The 16,579-nt window shown below is 39.7% G+C and overlaps 3 protein-coding genes, 2 non-coding genes and 2 pseudogenes across 5 annotated transcripts; 4 read left to right on the top strand and 3 right to left on the bottom strand.

Moving 5' to 3' along the window:
- The first annotated feature begins 464 nt into the window (after positions 1 to 464).
- Positions 465 to 535, top strand: TRNAG-GCC. Its single transcript has one exon. It is a non-coding gene; the product is annotated as a tRNA-Gly (tRNA).
- Positions 536 to 909: 374 nt separating this feature from the next.
- LOC113775595 (uncharacterized protein At5g01610-like) lies at positions 910 to 3,359 on the bottom strand. The gene is made up of 3 exons (XM_027320548.1): positions 3,029 to 3,359; positions 2,154 to 2,208; positions 910 to 1,463 (listed from the first exon to the last, which is right to left on the bottom strand). Exons 1-3 carry the CDS (start codon positions 3,113 to 3,115, stop codon positions 1,093 to 1,095), a joined length of 513 nt encoding a protein of 170 aa, XP_027176349.1. The 5' UTR covers positions 3,116 to 3,359; the 3' UTR covers positions 910 to 1,092.
- Positions 3,360 to 4,226: 867 nt separating this feature from the next.
- Positions 4,227 to 5,159, bottom strand: LOC113775811. The gene has a single exon (XM_027320830.1). It carries the CDS (start codon positions 5,147 to 5,149, stop codon positions 4,253 to 4,255), a length of 897 nt encoding a protein of 298 aa, XP_027176631.1. The 5' UTR covers positions 5,150 to 5,159; the 3' UTR covers positions 4,227 to 4,252.
- Positions 5,160 to 6,370: 1,211 nt separating this feature from the next.
- On the top strand, positions 6,371 to 6,971 carry LOC113772800 (annotated as a pseudogene).
- Positions 6,972 to 9,837: 2,866 nt separating this feature from the next.
- Positions 9,838 to 9,917, bottom strand: TRNAL-UAG. Its single transcript has one exon. It is a non-coding gene; the product is annotated as a tRNA-Leu (tRNA).
- Positions 9,918 to 11,003: 1,086 nt separating this feature from the next.
- Positions 11,004 to 13,243, top strand: LOC113775810 (protein trichome birefringence-like 34). The gene is made up of 5 exons (XM_027320829.1): positions 11,004 to 11,465; positions 11,617 to 11,791; positions 11,993 to 12,189; positions 12,281 to 12,439; positions 12,780 to 13,243. Exons 1-5 carry the CDS (start codon positions 11,056 to 11,058, stop codon positions 13,144 to 13,146), a joined length of 1,308 nt encoding a protein of 435 aa, XP_027176630.1. The 5' UTR covers positions 11,004 to 11,055; the 3' UTR covers positions 13,147 to 13,243.
- A 939-nt stretch (positions 13,244 to 14,182) lies between these two features.
- LOC113772795 lies at positions 14,183 to 16,194 on the top strand (annotated as a pseudogene).
- Positions 16,195 to 16,579: the final 385 nt, after the last annotated feature.

Genomic DNA, 16,579 nt, shown 5'->3' with positions numbered 1-16,579 from the left:
TTCCATATACCAAAATAGATCCCTTTTTTCCAATAAGATTATACAAACAATGGGATAAATGTATTAACATACAGTTAAAAGCAACTCGTATATATTTCCCAGTAATATGAGAACTGAGCATACCCTTCTCTTCATAATATTGTTGATGATGAATAAGGATCGATATATTTTTTAATTTTACAAAGTCAGTAACTTAATGGATAAATAACTAGCTAGCAATTCTTATATTATATTAGTTTTAAAGTTAGACTCAACAATTTTAATTATCTTTTTCTTTTGCTACACTGATTTTTGAAATTCATAATTGTTTGAGAGATACACATGTACAGTGTTGCATTAAGATGCATACGTCTGGAGATAATGGTAAACTTTTTTCATATTTTTGTTAAAAGAAGTTGTATCAAAATTTAACGGACTGGAAATTTAACTATTTATTATGTTCTATTTAAGCTCCTGTCCATTCAGCACCAGTGGTCTAGTGGTAGAATAGTACCCTGCCACGGTACAGACCCGGGTTCGATTCCCGGCTGGTGCATATGGAGTTGACTTCCCTTTTAGTTTATCCTGCTCCGCTACCTGCTGCTTTGTAAGATTACACCACTGGTATTTGTGCATGTGGTGACCTACACCATTTCATCTCCCGCTGCTAACTGATTATTCTGTATTAACATAGGCCACTTGCGTATTTATGCTGTGTGGCCGACACCATTTTGTAACCGGAAATCTTTGTCTGAAAAGTGAAAACTAATTGGCCTTTTACAGTTTTGTGTAACAGGTTTGCCGTGCTATGTTTGAACTATACGATGAACATGCCTGGCGGAGGATTTCAACGGTTTATCCATAGTCTCATTTGCTGCTATACGCATAAGCATTCTGCAGGCAGATTTCACGACGAAATCAGATACAACACTCCCACAATCATAGCTGTGCACATTGAATCAGAAACCTAAACGCACAAGTTTGAATTTGCAAAACAATCGAGTTCAAATTCAAACTATAATTACACTGAAAGAAACATTCAAGAATAACAGACAAATATGTCCACAATTGCTTAGCGATTTTACAATTTATGACACCACGCCTTTCTTGATATTAGAACTTGTCTACTCCGACTCCATCTCTAAGAACCTCATAGGCATCTCTGCTTCTGGTTTTCTTCATCCCAGCAGTAAAATGAAGCTTCGATCCTTCAGTTGCAATGGCAGTCACTTTCACCCAAATGAGCACCTTAGTTTTCATTCCTTCTATATCGACAAACTTTCCCTTCTCTAGATATCCAGTTACAACCGTGGAGAAACGCAAGACCGAGGAATCTTTATAACCCACTTCACAGACAGAGGGTATGAAGACCGTAAGCTTTCGTGTCTCCTCATTAAATTCATAGTTGGTCGCATCACGAGGGAAAATACCTACTGCAATATCATATTCCTTCAGTAATTCCGGCAATGGTTTTTGCATTTTCCCTGAGAAAGAACATTTATACTCGATAAGCATGAAACAACAGGGGATTTTTCTCAAGGGCAAACTAAACACCTATAGCCTAATCATTAGTAAGGCACAAATGAAGGAGATAAAGTCAGACAACCAAATGCACAAGAATGATCCAGCTTTTACATAGAAACAGTGCTTTGCAGCAATAACCCAGACGCCAAATCTCTAATATGTGGAGACTTGTGATGCTAGCCAGGTTTTATCAAAGCAAGTCTCTTTATTGCCCAGGGCCCCCAGTTTATCATCATCACTCTTCCTAAATTTTAGCTGGTCTCGGCTTACAACATTACTGAAGAACAAAATAGACAGGTAGATCACCATAACCACAACCATTACCATTCAAAAAAACTGGTGAAGACCATTTAATTCATTGACAACAAAACAACCACTATTCTAAACGTCCAAGAAATTCCAAGTTTCAAGGCTCCAGGGCCTAATTGAGTAAGCCTATAACAAAACCACAAGAAAAAGATTTTTTTTCTTTTTTAGCACAAGACAAAAGATTCTATATCCTCTTTTTGAATGTCCTAATCTCAATAGTTTCAAAATGGCCTGCCTTAGATGGTAGTTGAAAGTCAATGCGATTTGAGTTTTACCTGAAGAACATACAGGCACAATAAGCATTCTAGAAAGGAACAGGATTGTATAAGAGAAAGCCAAACCTTTAATCTTGTTCACCAACCATTTCGCTCCCCCTTCGATGCTGCTTGACATTGACTAATTAGAAAAGGGAAAAAATAGAACAGCAACATGAACATCCTTGTGTTGAAAAAAAAAATTTATTTTGCTAAACACGTATAACATCTCATTATTAACCCCCGTCTACTTAAAATTACTAAAATTTAAGCACAAGAACTCAGAAATAGCTAAAAATTCCAAAATGTTAAAAGATTGCACAGTATGCAATAGAAAGAGCCCCTATCGCCGGAACTGATTTCATCTCTTTCATAAACAGAAAAACATTAAGTCTCTATAGTTATGCTCCCTTCTCCAAGTTGCTGAATAGTTTTTCTTTTGTTTACTATAAGCATTCCTTGACTTTCTTCCATAGAGAAGATAAATCCAAGTACACAAAAAAAAAAAAGGAACAACAGCAACGAGATGACCCAAACAACTTCTAAGCTAATGATAATAGTGCCAATTTCAAAGCTTAAAGGGAAGGATGACAAACAAGATGACCCGAACAACTTCTAAGCTTATGATAATAGGAGCACATTAATGATTGCACAAGTTAATTAGAGGAATAATTTGTTTTTGTTTTTGTTTTCTTAAAAAAAAAAAAGAAAGCTAAAAGGAACGATTGATCATCAATACAATAATGGTATATCATGACTTATACTGGACATCACGCACGTATTAAATTCAAAATCTAATAATTATAGATCAATAATTGACTATAAACAGATAAATTTCCCAAATCAAATCCTCAACACCTAATACCCGCAAAGGCAAAATTACAGAAATGCAGATCAGAAGTAAAGGGGGCAGTTGGCAAATTAGGGCTAGATTTTTTTGGGGGGTTGTGCTGGGAGCTTACGTTGATGTCATCGCCGACGGAGCTGAACTCCTTGTTGGCTTTCTGGCCTAACCAGTACGAACCAACTTTGTTCAGAATCTGATCCATATACTCTGTTTATCGACAATTACTTGTGCAGATACGGAGAGATTTGAAGGAATCTTTGTATTGAATCAAATAAAGAGATAATTCAATGGGTAAACTAAATTCCCCGCTCCTTCTCTCTGAGGCTCTGAGCCGTAATTTTCAGAGAGAAAGATAAGAGGACTGGGTTTGCCGGGGGGGCGGGACAGAGGGGAAGAAAAATTCGTCGCCGCGACTTTTCAGCATAAAGCGCTCGCTTTCTTTTCTTTATTTTTTTTTTCTTGTTTTGTTTTCCCCCCGTCCCAGAAACAATATTAATAGGAGATTGTATTGATATGATCTAAATAAACATTACACTTTGCGGGCTGATGCTATTATATTTATGGTCTTTGTTGCTTTTTATTTTAGCGGTAACACCGAATCGAAGAAGTTTAAGTGATTATTTAGCTGACATCGCTGCAGTTATTAAAAAAAAAAAAAAGAACAAAGGGAAAATTCATAAGAACAACAATCCCGCCTGCCGTCCTTGTAGTATTAAGTTTCACAACCTAATTTATAAATATAATCTCGATCCTAATATCGTTACTAGTATTTTAGTGATTTATAGGGGTGTCCGGGTCAATCCTTACGTGCCCGACTAATCTCCTGCGGTCCGGGTCAGGCGCCCCAATCCGACCCTAACACGATAAGTGCGCGGAGGAACCCAGCAGAGCAGAGACTCGAACTCGGGACCTCGCGGTTACAATTGAGAGGTGCTACCGATGGAACATTCACGCGGGCACTAAATTGTACACTTAGATCAGTCCTATTTACTACTTCTAGGCAAATGGAGCGTTTGTAAAACAGGCTATTCAACTCTTTAATATCCTGTATCACTGTAGTTGTCCATCCATCTATTGACTTTTCTCGTTGGATTTGCTGCAGCAGATTTTTTCCAGGGACTCCAATGTTTATAATTAGATCACTAAAATTTTATGATTTGAAATCGTCAACTAAGATATGTGGGCATTTTTTGGGCAAGCCTAAAACCCGCGGGTGTCAGATTACTACGACAAACACAACGGCCAGGCTATGGCTCTGCACTTACTTTCATCATCGCAATTCGCAAATGCAAATGAAGAGATTACTGCACTACTCAACCACTTACTACTACACTACACTCTATTTTCTGCTGCTGCCGCTCCACTGAGGTCTAGATGTTGCCAGTGCCATGGCCGGTCCACCCTTCACCCCACACCCGCATGGCCTGGGTTTCATTCGCCAAGGCAACAAAATATCCAGGCCGCAGCCCTTCCAGGACGAATATGACCACGATTGCGTCGCAGTCCTAATAGCTCCGGAAGCTCTCCTTCTGCCGGCACCGCTGCTTGATTTAGGATGCTTCTTCCTCTTCTCATCATCTGAATTAATTAGGTCCTTCTTCAGGCTGGTTGATGATGATGATGCCGCAGCAGCCAATGCTTTGGCGTCCGGCAAAAATCGCTGGATCATAAAACTGGGCGAATGACAGCCTATGCCTTCCTCCATACCCCCATTTTCAATCCCAAATTTCCTCCTCAGTTCTTTCCAGGTGTCAACCGTCTCGACCGACTGGGCTAACGAGAATATGTCCAGCTCGTTCGACGAAACGCCATCACCGCCCTTCCAATCTTCGTGGGCCCCTACTCCACCGTCATCCTCCACGTCCCCCTCGCAACCATCATCATAATCATGCCCCCGCTCCGCTTCACCTTCACATGAATCGCGCTTGGGATCGGCTTCTTCCTCTGTTGGAAGCCATCGGCAGCCCGGCGGTGGTTTTGGAGGGGGTATTATTTCTTCAGCGTTCTCGCCGTCGCTTTCTTCACCCCTCTCCTTGGGCTTGCCAGGGGTTTGCTCCCAAGAGAAAGGTATCCTCTCGAATTTATCCCAAGAAATGCGAACCGAATTTGCATTTTGCACATCCTCCAGTCTGTTGACACCAATAGTTCGCCTCGTCGATAGAAGTGGGGCATTTAAGTTCAGCTTTCCTGCAGGCCACTTCCTCCTATTCAGGGCTGCTTTTTCTTCTTTTTCCATGTACGTATTGGCATATGTATTAAGCGAACGTACAGGCTAAAATAATTTTAGATGAAGCAGACGTAAGACTGGAGCGAACGATTAAAGATGAACTGTGTCTTAAAAGAGGTAGTTGCAGTGCAGGAGATATATATTACAGCTGGAACTATATATGGGTTTCTCGTGCAATCAGCTGAAAAGTGTCACTTAAAACGGTTCACAGGTGATGTGTTGGGGAAGGACGTACCATTCATGCGCCATATGTAAATTACCCGCGTGGCCAAGTTAACCTAGTACTACAACACTACATGCAATGCAAGTAAACTAGGATATAGCAGTGCAAATAGTCTTGGCCGAGTGAACCTACTACATGACGATGACATGCAATGCAAGTAAAACAAGGACATATTGCCTTCAGTTTAACCTGACCAGTAGCCTGGAGTCAAAAATCAATATGACTGTAGAAGTCCATCTCCACAGGAAGCTCGCCATTTCTTATTTTCCTTTTCCCCTTTCCTTTTCTTTTCTTTTCTTTTCTTTGAACTTTGAAGAGAGTTATAGATTGCTGAGAATATTGCATCTTTAGAATAAGCAAAATGCTAAGGCTGCTGGCAGATTCCAAATATTCTGCTTGTCCAACCATAAGAAGAGTTGTAAAAAAAAAATTGAATTTACAAGTTTTAAGACAAGAAGCAAATTAAAGCATAGAGCAATTCAGGTTTCACTAAAAAGAACTTCTGGAGAACAGAGGCAGCATACTGTTACATTCTTGCTGCAGAGCCTCTGGCCCTCCACTGCGGGCTGCAATTCTATCAGGTATAATGGGTCATGAAACTGCAACTATTTTTGAGCTTTTGGTTGAGTCCAAATCGTACCCTTTTCTCTCTTCTGTGCGAGTGTGTAACATTGAGAAAGTACTGCAAACCGGAAACTGGAAACTGAAAAGAATAACATCAGCCTTATTTATCACTGAACCACCGCCCCCTCCAATTATTTTTTTTTAAAAAAAGGAAAAACTAAAAGAATACTACGTACAACCCACAAGTTCTCAGAGTTTTCCCTCCGCAGTCCACATATATTATATATAACTCCCCGTGATCAATCATTAAGTACTGCTAACTATTCGTAACCCAACTTTTGATCCTCCTTTGTCTTGTCAATCTTTTTTTTTTTTTTTTTAAAAACAAAGGAGAAGAAGAAGAAGAAGAAAGAAAGAAAGGGGAATCTCATCTAGTAGAAAATATGCCTTCCAATCCTCCTAAATCATCTCTTCAACTACACAGGATCAACACCCATACCACCGCCACAGCACGACATGTAAACAATCTCAACAACAACAACAAACACCACCATCCCCCTCCGCCACCGCTATCTCCCCCTGCCCATCTCAGGTCCCTGACTCGGTTGTGCGCTACCACACCCACGCTGTGGGCCCCAACCAGTGCTGCTCCACCGTCATCCAAGAAATCTCTGCCCCGCTCTCCACCGTGTGGTCGGTCGCCCGCCGCTTCGACAGCCCTCAGGCCTACAAGCACTTTGTCAAGAGCTGCCACGTCATTCATGGAGATGGCAACGTCGGGACTCTCCGCCAGGTCCACGTCATCTCTGGCCTCCCTGCAGCAAATAGCACCGAGCGTCTGGAGATTCTAGATGATGACCGCCATGTCATCAGCTTCAGCGTGGTAGGAGGAGACCACCGTTTGTCTAATTGCCGCTCCGTTACGACCCTCCACCATTCCCCCCGTGGGGAAGGTGCGGTTGCAGTGGAATCTTACACGTTCCGGTAGGTAACACCAGAGAAGAAAGGCGTGTTTTTGTGGATACCATTGTTAAGTGTGGCTAGCCAGGATCGCTGATGATTTAACCAGACGGAAAGCTTCTTCCTCGTGAACATGAACATAGAGGTTAGACTATATACATGCAACGCGAACGAACGTCTTCGTGCGCGTCTCTGTCTTTCTCGGCATGTTTCACTTGTTATTTTCTTTTATTTAATTTTTATTTTGCTTCTCTACCGGCCCGCACAAAGCAAGTACGTAGTATAACCTGCAGCTGTTTTCTATCCACGTCACGTCCAGTTGGAACGTCGGGTAGTTGGTGAACGTGATTACCCATTGCCATTGCCATTATGCGGCGTTCTGTATGAGATTATTGTTGATATTGCTTGTGGAAGAATTTTTGGCCAAGAATGCATGAGCGCGGCCTTGCGTCCTTTCATCTTTGATGATCTGGCCTTTCGTCTCGATCGTCATAGAGCTGTAATTAATCCGTATAAACCATGGCTCAAGGGGACATGGAATATTCTTATTCTTCAATAAGAATAACAGCTGGTGACTTGCTGAGGATCTCTCGGTTATCAATGAAATAACAACTCTGTAATATTCTCGGAATGAGCTAGAGTTCAGGGTGTAGTGGATCGGCCGTCTTTCGAAAGCAGTAGCAGCGAAGCAAGACGGCTGACATGCATGCAAGTACTTGGAGTTTGAATATACAAATTAATATTTGGAAGGCATTAATCAATTGGATCACCTAGATGTCCTATAGTGAACATGCAAGTACAATGTCGAGGAATTGGGGGGGGAAGAGGATACTTAATCAGTGCGAGTGCGTTGCGAGCTTTGATCCAAGTGAACTAGTATGACTCCTTGCTCTGCATGCTACTCGTATATACATAACGAAAGGAACGTGGAATCTATACTGAACCAATTAACATTACACTTTTTATATTCTCTTTCTCTTTTTGACCAAAACAGAAACCGAAAAATCTTTTTAATTAAGCGGGAGGATGGGCACATTGACCTGGAAATGGAAACTCGGCAAGCAGGCAGGCCGTTTAGTAGATAGGAGTAGCACTGATCTTGTCTCAATTATCTATGCTTCTCGTGTTGTGCTTGATGATGATGCGTGTATATACGTATTGCCTGCTTACTTTATGGTCCAATAGATAGACTCGAGCAGTAATTAATTTGGCGTACAATTTATTTACAAAAGAACATGAAGCAAATACTTAGTAAAATGCCATCCATATACACTAGTGGGCTTGGATGTGCATTAGTTAGGCCTGTAAATGGATCGGGTTTGGTCGAAATTAAAAATTTCGAACTCAAACCCGTACCCGTTTTAATATACTAGGTCATATACCCGATGGGTCTTGTGCTTAAGATTTCGGAACCGAGTCTCGAGTCGGGTCTAGATCTATCCGAAAAGAAAAAGATTCAACATGTATCATTCATTTTCTTTTATCCATGTTAGGAAAAAAATCCCCAACATGATCTCAGGATATTTAACAAAAAACACTTATATATGTAACTTGTGGTGAATACATTTATGGTCAATCAAGTTTGTTTTTTTCAAATCCTAATTTCTTAGATGCTTCATTTGAGATACAGGTAATTTGGTTAATTTAGTAAAAAAAATACTTTTATTAATTTAATAAAAAAAATATATTTAGAAATATTTATATTTTATAATTATTAATGTATTATTTGGGTCCGGGTCGAATACGAGTCAGAATTCTATATTCCGTATCCGATTTTTTTTTGTTTTGTTAGAGTAAATGGATACGAATCGGAGTCTGGGTATCAAAATTATTTCTCAACCTATATTAGAAAAAAAAATTATCAAATTCGGATTTAAACCCGGCAGCTCTAGCAGTAGTAACAAACGGAAGGGCGTAAGGTAATTCAGTTCCCTTCCAACCCGAAAAATAGGGAAAGAAAATTTTGGCTGTGAAAGCCTATTGAAAGTGTTGATGAAGCTAAAGTAGCCTGGAAGTTTCCCGTTTTAAAAATTTTTGAAGAGGGAAGGGAAAGGAAGGGATTTGGGGAGGCTTTAAGCATTTGTTGCACTAAAATAATACGAGTACTAGTAACTCAGAGTATAGTATAGTCCCGGTAATTATTATTATATTAAAAGTTGATGAATGATGCGAATCTACAGCTGCAACTTGCAGCAGGGGATTTCCTGATGAGACCAACCACCAGAGCAGCCTGCCTGTTGAAAAGAATAGTGCAACTTGCGATTTGACCCGTTTTCATTTTATTATGGATAATGCATTCGTTTGTCTTTACGTGCTCGGCATTTGCTTCGTCAGTGCGTTCACGCCACTCCATCTCCCCAAAAAAAAAAACTGAAAATTCTTTTCTTTTACCAAAATTGTTTGTCAATTGGATACGTTTACCTGCTTGAGGCTGAAGTTCTCGACAGTTCCTCTGAATTCTTTTCCAAATTAATAATGATCATTTGGAACGGGAAAACATAACTAATGTGTCGTCACAAAAGAATGCCAATGCCAAGCGCCCTTCTTTTTTAGTCTTGTAATTGCGCCGCTAATTTGATTGATGGGCTATGAAGTTAACCTGGTGGGTTTTGTAGAAGATGATAAATATCACAAGGAAGGAAGGACAAGAGGTAACGGTAAAAAGAAATCAGAGATGTGGAAAATTTGGGCGAGGGAAGATGGCGTAAGCTGATGGATATTGTGGTTAGAAGAAAATGGCAAAAGCCATCAACTTTTAAGGCAATATGCTATAGCAGGTGATGACTATGGCCTTAGTAGGTCTTGCTGTATAATTCAAGTAGTTGAAGCTTTCTTTCTTTTTTGTCTTTGGCTGAACCTGACGTAAATGTAATTGAAAGCAGAACAAAAACACGTAGATAGGCGTAATGAATCCTAAAATATAAGGATTAGGAAAGCAGAACAAAAACGTTGACAGCTGTGGGATTTGAACCCACGCCCTTTCGGACCAGAGCCTAAATCTGGCGCCTTAGACCACTCGGCCAAACTGTCTTCCATGCAGGTAGAAGATTAAGCACGCCATATATCTCTAAGTTAGGAGATAAAAAGAATTTACTGATGACCGGTTTATAGGAAATTTCAGGCGGCCAATCATTTTGCTTCTCAATAATGCGAGAGATCGGAAAAGATTATACCATCAATTATATCTGTTTGACCACTCACAGAAAGAAAGTGTTTGTTGGGCACAGAATAGAAGTGACAGTAATAATAATTGCTTTTCTATTGATAATAATTACACCACAGCTCAACACTAACAGATGATTATGTGTTGCGCGTAGAAGTGATATGATAATAATTGCCTTTTCATTTTGATGTAACAGATAATTACAATTAACCTAACCATTAACACTAACAGATAATTGCTTTTCTTAAGCAAGATGATACGGGGTTGCTTAATATGGAACTCGTATGAGAAAAGAAATCCACAATTTCTCCTTTTAGGCTTTGACCAATTCGTGAAGCCGTATAAAATAAAAACAAACTCGCAGTCAATAGATAGCATAGCATATATTTGGCGGATGGAAGTCTAAACTGTCCTCCAATATTTGGCTTCTTTTAGCCATATTGCTAATTGGTTTGAATATGTTCAAATGCTCCAAGAAAATCTGTGGGGAGGGAGACCGAGTGAGCTGGGTTACCTTCACTTCAATCAAGAAGAATCAACCGCTATGGATTACGAAATTGCAACTACCCTAACAACCCAACCTACTATGCCCACCCGAAACTTCTGTTGTTTCCAGTCATCAAAAGGTATCACTCCTCGAGGGATAATAACCATAATAAGTAAACAATGAAAGGATGAACATACGCACTTATCAGACAAAACTAAGAAAACATAAATAAAACTAAGAAAACCCAGAAAACATAAACTTGTGAACATAAACTGCAGTTCAAACATCCAACAACCACCAACTATTGCTTTCACTAAACAACCGGGGATGTTCGGTTCCATTCGTATCGCCATATTATCATCATTACAAGTCAAGGAGCTTCAAATTAAGTTGCCAACCTAGAACTAGAAAGAATGAAGCTCTGATAAAAGGGAGGGACGTAGACAGAGGCACCAGAGATCCTAGAGACACGGGACGGGATTCATGCAGATCTAGCAAAAGCTAGCTAGCCCACCGCCATGACGAAGAAGCACCAAGTAATAATAAGTACTTCCCCTGCTGCAGGAATATTATGGGATGTAAGGTGCAGCTTCCAATCTCTCATAGCCCTTCTTGTTCTTGCCTTAGTGGGCGGGGCCGTTTATTTGACAGCACAAAGTGGACACTTGTTAGCAGACGACCGTACTAGTAGTAGCACTAGTAATAGTAGTCCTCCTCCTCCTCCTCCTTCCGCAAGTACCAATGACTCACCGCCTTCAAAATGCAACTTGTTTTCAGGAAAATGGGTGTACGACAACCACTCGTACCCTCTCTACAAAGAGAAGCAATGCACTTTCATGTCCGACCAGTTAGCTTGTGAGAAATTTGGACGAAAGGACCTAACCTACCAAAACTGGAGATGGCAGCCTCACCACTGTGACCTCCCGAGGTTCATCTTCTGTCTTTCTCTCTTTTCTTTTTTCTGTTTTAGCCCGAGGTTCATCTAATTAATTCATTAATATTGCATGATGCATACGTACGTACGTATTGAGCTTTTTTTTTTTTTTTGGGGGGGGGATCCTATCATCATGTTAAGAAAGGTTCAATGCCACAGCACTGCTAGAGAGACTGAGGAACAAAAGGCTTGTGTTCGTTGGGGATTCTCTGAACAGGGGCCAATGGGTATCTATGGTCTGTCTCGTCGAGACATCCATGCCTTCATCATCTCCAAAATCTATGATCAGTAACGGTTCCTTGACCACCTTCAAGGCCACAGTAAACTCAACAAACATTTTCTTAGATTCTCTCTCTTTTCTTCTATTTTCTTTTTCTTTTTTTTTTGAAAGAAAACATTATCATAGATTTTAGTGTATATATATAGACATAGGTATGTACGGTGAGAGCGTTGTGATGACTTCTACTAATTATTTACTCGGAACTTTTTTTTGGTTGGGGTTAAATTTGGTAAATGCGAAGGATTACAATGCATCAATTGAGTTCTACTGGGCGCCATTGCTGGTGGAATCGAATTCGGATAATCCAGTGAACCATCGTCTACCAGACCGTATAGTCAGAGCCCACGCCATTGAAAAACACGCCAGGCACTGGACCGATGCTCACATACTCGTCTTTAACTCGTATCTTTGGTGGAAGCAGCCCAAGATGAATACATTGTGAGTTTTTTTTTTTTTTTTAAAAAAAAGCTTGATTTTTTTTTAATAAATTTGGTTTCTAATATGCTCGGCCCTCAAATTCAATCCTCAGATGGGGTTCATTTGGAAATTCCGATGGCATCTACAAAGATGTAGAGATGCTCCGCAGCTACGAAATGGCACTCAAGACATGGGCCGATTGGTTGGAAATCCACATTAACCGCACGAAGACCCAATTGTTCTTCATTAGCATGTCCCCCACTCATCAAAGGTATTGTCCATTTTGGGACTGGACTAATTTTCCAGTTTCTTTTCTTTTCTTTTCTTTTAATTTTCTTTCCCCTCCCCCTGCCCCGTAGGAGATTTAAAATAAGTAGTAGTAGTAGTAGTTTTGAAGCTATACATATATACATAGTGTGCATGGTGGCTTGATTGATGAGAACTCAAAGTTGTCCACCACTTTGCTGCCAAATTATCAAAGAAAACTCAAATTTTTACGTAGGGATGTAAAAATGAAAAAAAGAAAGAAAGAAAGAAAAGAAATCAAATAAAGTTTCTGTACTAGTAAAAAAAATTACGGTTACCGCATGGAGTTGGTTGATGGAGCGCAGGGCTGAAGAATGGGGCGAGTCTGCGGGTGAAAATTGTTACTCGGAGACGGAGATGATCGGGAAAGATGAGTATCAGGGTAATGGATCGAATCCGGAGATGATGCGAAAGGTGGAAGCCGCCATCAACGACCTTAAAAGCAGAGGCCTGACCGTCCGACTGATAAACATCACGCAACTATCGGAATATCGAAAAGAAGGCCACCCTTCCATCTACAGAAAACAATGGGAGCTTCTCACCCAGCGCCAAATTTCTAAACCCTCCGCTTATGCAGATTGTATACATTGGTGTCTCCCTGGAGTTCCTGACGTTTGGAATCAACTCCTCTACGCTTACATCTTTAATTCATCATCCCACAACACATTCTGATCCTAACCAAATCCAAGTTTCCCTAAATTTCTTTAATTCTATATCTTCAACCTAACTTGCACCTTTTTTTATTTTTTTAAAAAATTTTTAACCTTTAAGCAGCGCATGTTTAATGTAAAATTAATTGTGAATATTTTGAGGAATCAATTTGGGTTTATTATCATTTGCAACAATATATTATACGTTATTCTTCTCTTCTCGGGGCAGGGAAGTCTAATTGGTAATTACCATCCAATCCTTCTTATTATGTCGTAGTATTATTCTTATGTGCTTTTTTTTTTTTGGCGAAAAGTACATACATAGTCGTAACCATTTTTTTTTTTTTTTTTTACCTTAACTGTCGGATTTGACCCTGAATCTAGCGACGGGGGACTTTAAGTTGACCCTAGTGGTCACATAGTAGTAACTTTTATAATATCCACCCAAAAAAAATAAACTAAAAATATGAATTGAGATGCTAAAAAAGTACATATTTGCTAGGATTTTCCACCCTTGAAACAAGATTATCAATTTACTATTGGATTGCAATGATAGTTGTGGAAGGTCAATCTTGAGAGAGTTATCCTTTCAACCAATGGTTATCGGAACAAAGCAAAACGGGATCGATATTTCGCGAGTAAAACCAAGAAAACAAAAAGGGCCTCGTCTTCTACTTTTAGTGCAACAAAACCTTTTAGAAGGTGCTATTGATCCAAAATTACCAGCAACCCGCGGGTACTATTGTGGGCTCAGCATTATGTACACTAATGGTGACAACGAGATCTGGCTTGATTTTCTTGGTGGAAGCTAAGATGGAAATTCTTCAACCAGTTTTGGTGGTTTCTGTATTGAGTTGATTTCATGAGACGCGTCAGAGCAAATAGAAGTTAATGTATTTAATGACTTTCCTTGTTCTGATGATCTTTTTCCATCTCCGTAGTGTATGTACGTAACGAAGCGTTACATTAATTGTTCCCCTTTTCTCCACTTCCCAAATACCACCTCCTCAAAACTCTGCAAACAGGTTCCACCGTTCCAGTATTAATTGATTAGGTCAATGTATTTTGGTTCAAGGGACATGCCTGTGCGTTTGCTAAGGCAGGAGATGGCAAAGGAACAACCGCTTCTTCCTGGTTCATGGTGGGTAGTAGGATGCAGTTTTCGTTATCTTGCCATTTTCCTCCTCTCGATATTGTTTTCCATTGCTTTTTATTGCAATAGAGAGGGCAGACTATTTCAAAGACGACTTGAAAGCTTTTCTTCTGTACAAATCCATGGGGTCTTAGCCTCAAACTGCAACTTATTTGCCGGCACGTGGGTTTATGACAACAAATCTCTTCCTCTATACAAAGATTCGAATTGTTCATTCATGTTTGATGATTTGGCTTGTGAAAAGTACGGAAGAAAGGACCTGGACTATCAGTACTGGAGATGGCAGCCCGATAACTGTGACCTCCCGAAGTATGTCCTCTCCCCTCCAGATAAACCCGAAAAAAAAACCCCTCTTTTTATATATATATATATATATATATATTTGGCCATAATATTATGTATTCTACATTCTTCTTGTTGAATTTTTTCTGTTCAATGCCACTATTCTCCTGACTACTTAAATATATGATCGTATACTCTATATATGTATGTTGCGAACTAGATTTGGTGCCAAAGCACTTCTCGATAAACTGAGGGATAAACGGCTTGTGTTTGTTGGGGATTCCTTGAACCGGAACCAATGGGTTTCACTTGTCTGCTTAATTGAATCATCAATTCCTTCGAGCTTGATGAAATCAAGAAGTTTAAAGGGAAGCTTGTATAGCTTCAATGCCAAAGTAAGTTCGTAGATTTGCTTACATCTTTGTTCCCCATCCACTAGACAAATTCTAATCATGTTTACTGTTGCAGGATTCACTCAACCTGTATCTTTTTTCTTTTTTGTAAATTTTTTGATCCAAGAAGGTTACGCCTGATACAATTATATGTTTTGTATGGCAAAATTACTCATTCATCAATATTATTACGCAGGCAACAGTAAGTCTAACTTTGAGTTTTTTTTTTTTTAAATAAAAAAAATTGAATGAAGGAATATAACGCAACAATTGATTTTTACTGGGCTCCGTTGCTGGTCGAATCAAACTCAGACGATCCGTCCAACCATCACTTGAGCGATCGAGCCGTTAGGGTCGAATCAATTGCAAAGCATGCTAAGCATTGGGCAGATGCAGATATTCTCATATTCAATTCTTACCTTTGGTGGAAAGTGGCCACCATGAAGGTCTTGTAAGTGGAAGAGTATATACAATGATTTACTAATATTTTTTGCATAATACGCTGGAATTTGAATACAGTTCTGAAATGCGGGAATATTCCAAGTGTTGCTCAATTCTCTAAGTAATACTATAGCATAGTAGGGTTCTGCATGTATGGTTGTAACTGGTGTTACACTGTTCAGTCAGGAATCCCTTGAAAACTCGACTGCAGTCTACAAAGAAATGGAGTCTCGGAAGTGTTACGAGATGGCCCTGAAGACATGGTCAAAGTGGGTGCTTGGGAATGTGGACGGTAATAAAACACGATTGTTCTGGATGAGCATGTCGCCGCCTCATACCCTGTACGTATCAATTACTAGTAGCAAATTTTGGGATTGAGAGTGAGTTATGGGTCTCACAAATGCAGTGTATATATTATTATTATCTTTTGCTGCTGCTAATCTGGTGTAGTTGCAGGTCTTCGAATTGGGGCAGGCCGCATGATGAGTTAAAATGCTACAATGAGACACAACCTATCACAAAAGAAGAGCTCCGAGGAAGCGAATCGGATCCTGAGATGATGCGTTCGACGGAGAGGGCAGTTGAGAGCTTACAAGGGAGAGGGGTGAAGATAGATCTCCTCAACATAACTGGACTCACGGAGTACAGAAAGGACGGCCATCCAACAGTTTACAGGAAACAGTGGAGGCCTCTTACCCAAGAACAATTAGCCAACCCTTTAACTTACGCCGATTGCACGCATTGGTGCCTTCCCGGCGTTCCTGATGTCTGGAATCATTTGCTTTATACTTACCTTGTCTAATAATTCCTATCTACTGCTACTACTTCTACTTCGTATGTAGCAGCCTTTTGTGATAGATGGAGAGGTAGAGCAGATATTGGTATATTTTGAAGATATTAATGAAATTAGAGAGAGTTTGGAGATAATGGAGGGTGAGTTTTCAATCAATCGGATATAATGTTATACCGTCATCTCTCCCTAAACTTTTTCTTAGCCAAAAATGATAATCTTTTACAATTCCGACGATCAATTATTATTAAGTACAGAGCTATAGGTGTTAATTAATAGACTAATAGTGGGAGATATTACAGCCCTTTTTGAAATTTTACAGCCCTTTTTGAAATAAGTATTTTTGAGTTTTAGATTGTAATAATAATTTCAAACATTTGAAATATAAATAACTATG

The sequence above is a fragment of the Coffea eugenioides genome, chromosome 6, assembly GCF_003713205.1.
Source record: "Coffea eugenioides isolate CCC68of chromosome 6, Ceug_1.0, whole genome shotgun sequence".
NCBI lineage: Eukaryota > Viridiplantae > Streptophyta > Magnoliopsida > Gentianales > Rubiaceae > Coffea > Coffea eugenioides.
Note: the sequence above shows the minus strand (reverse complement) of the source record. Positions and strands in the feature narration are given on the sequence as shown.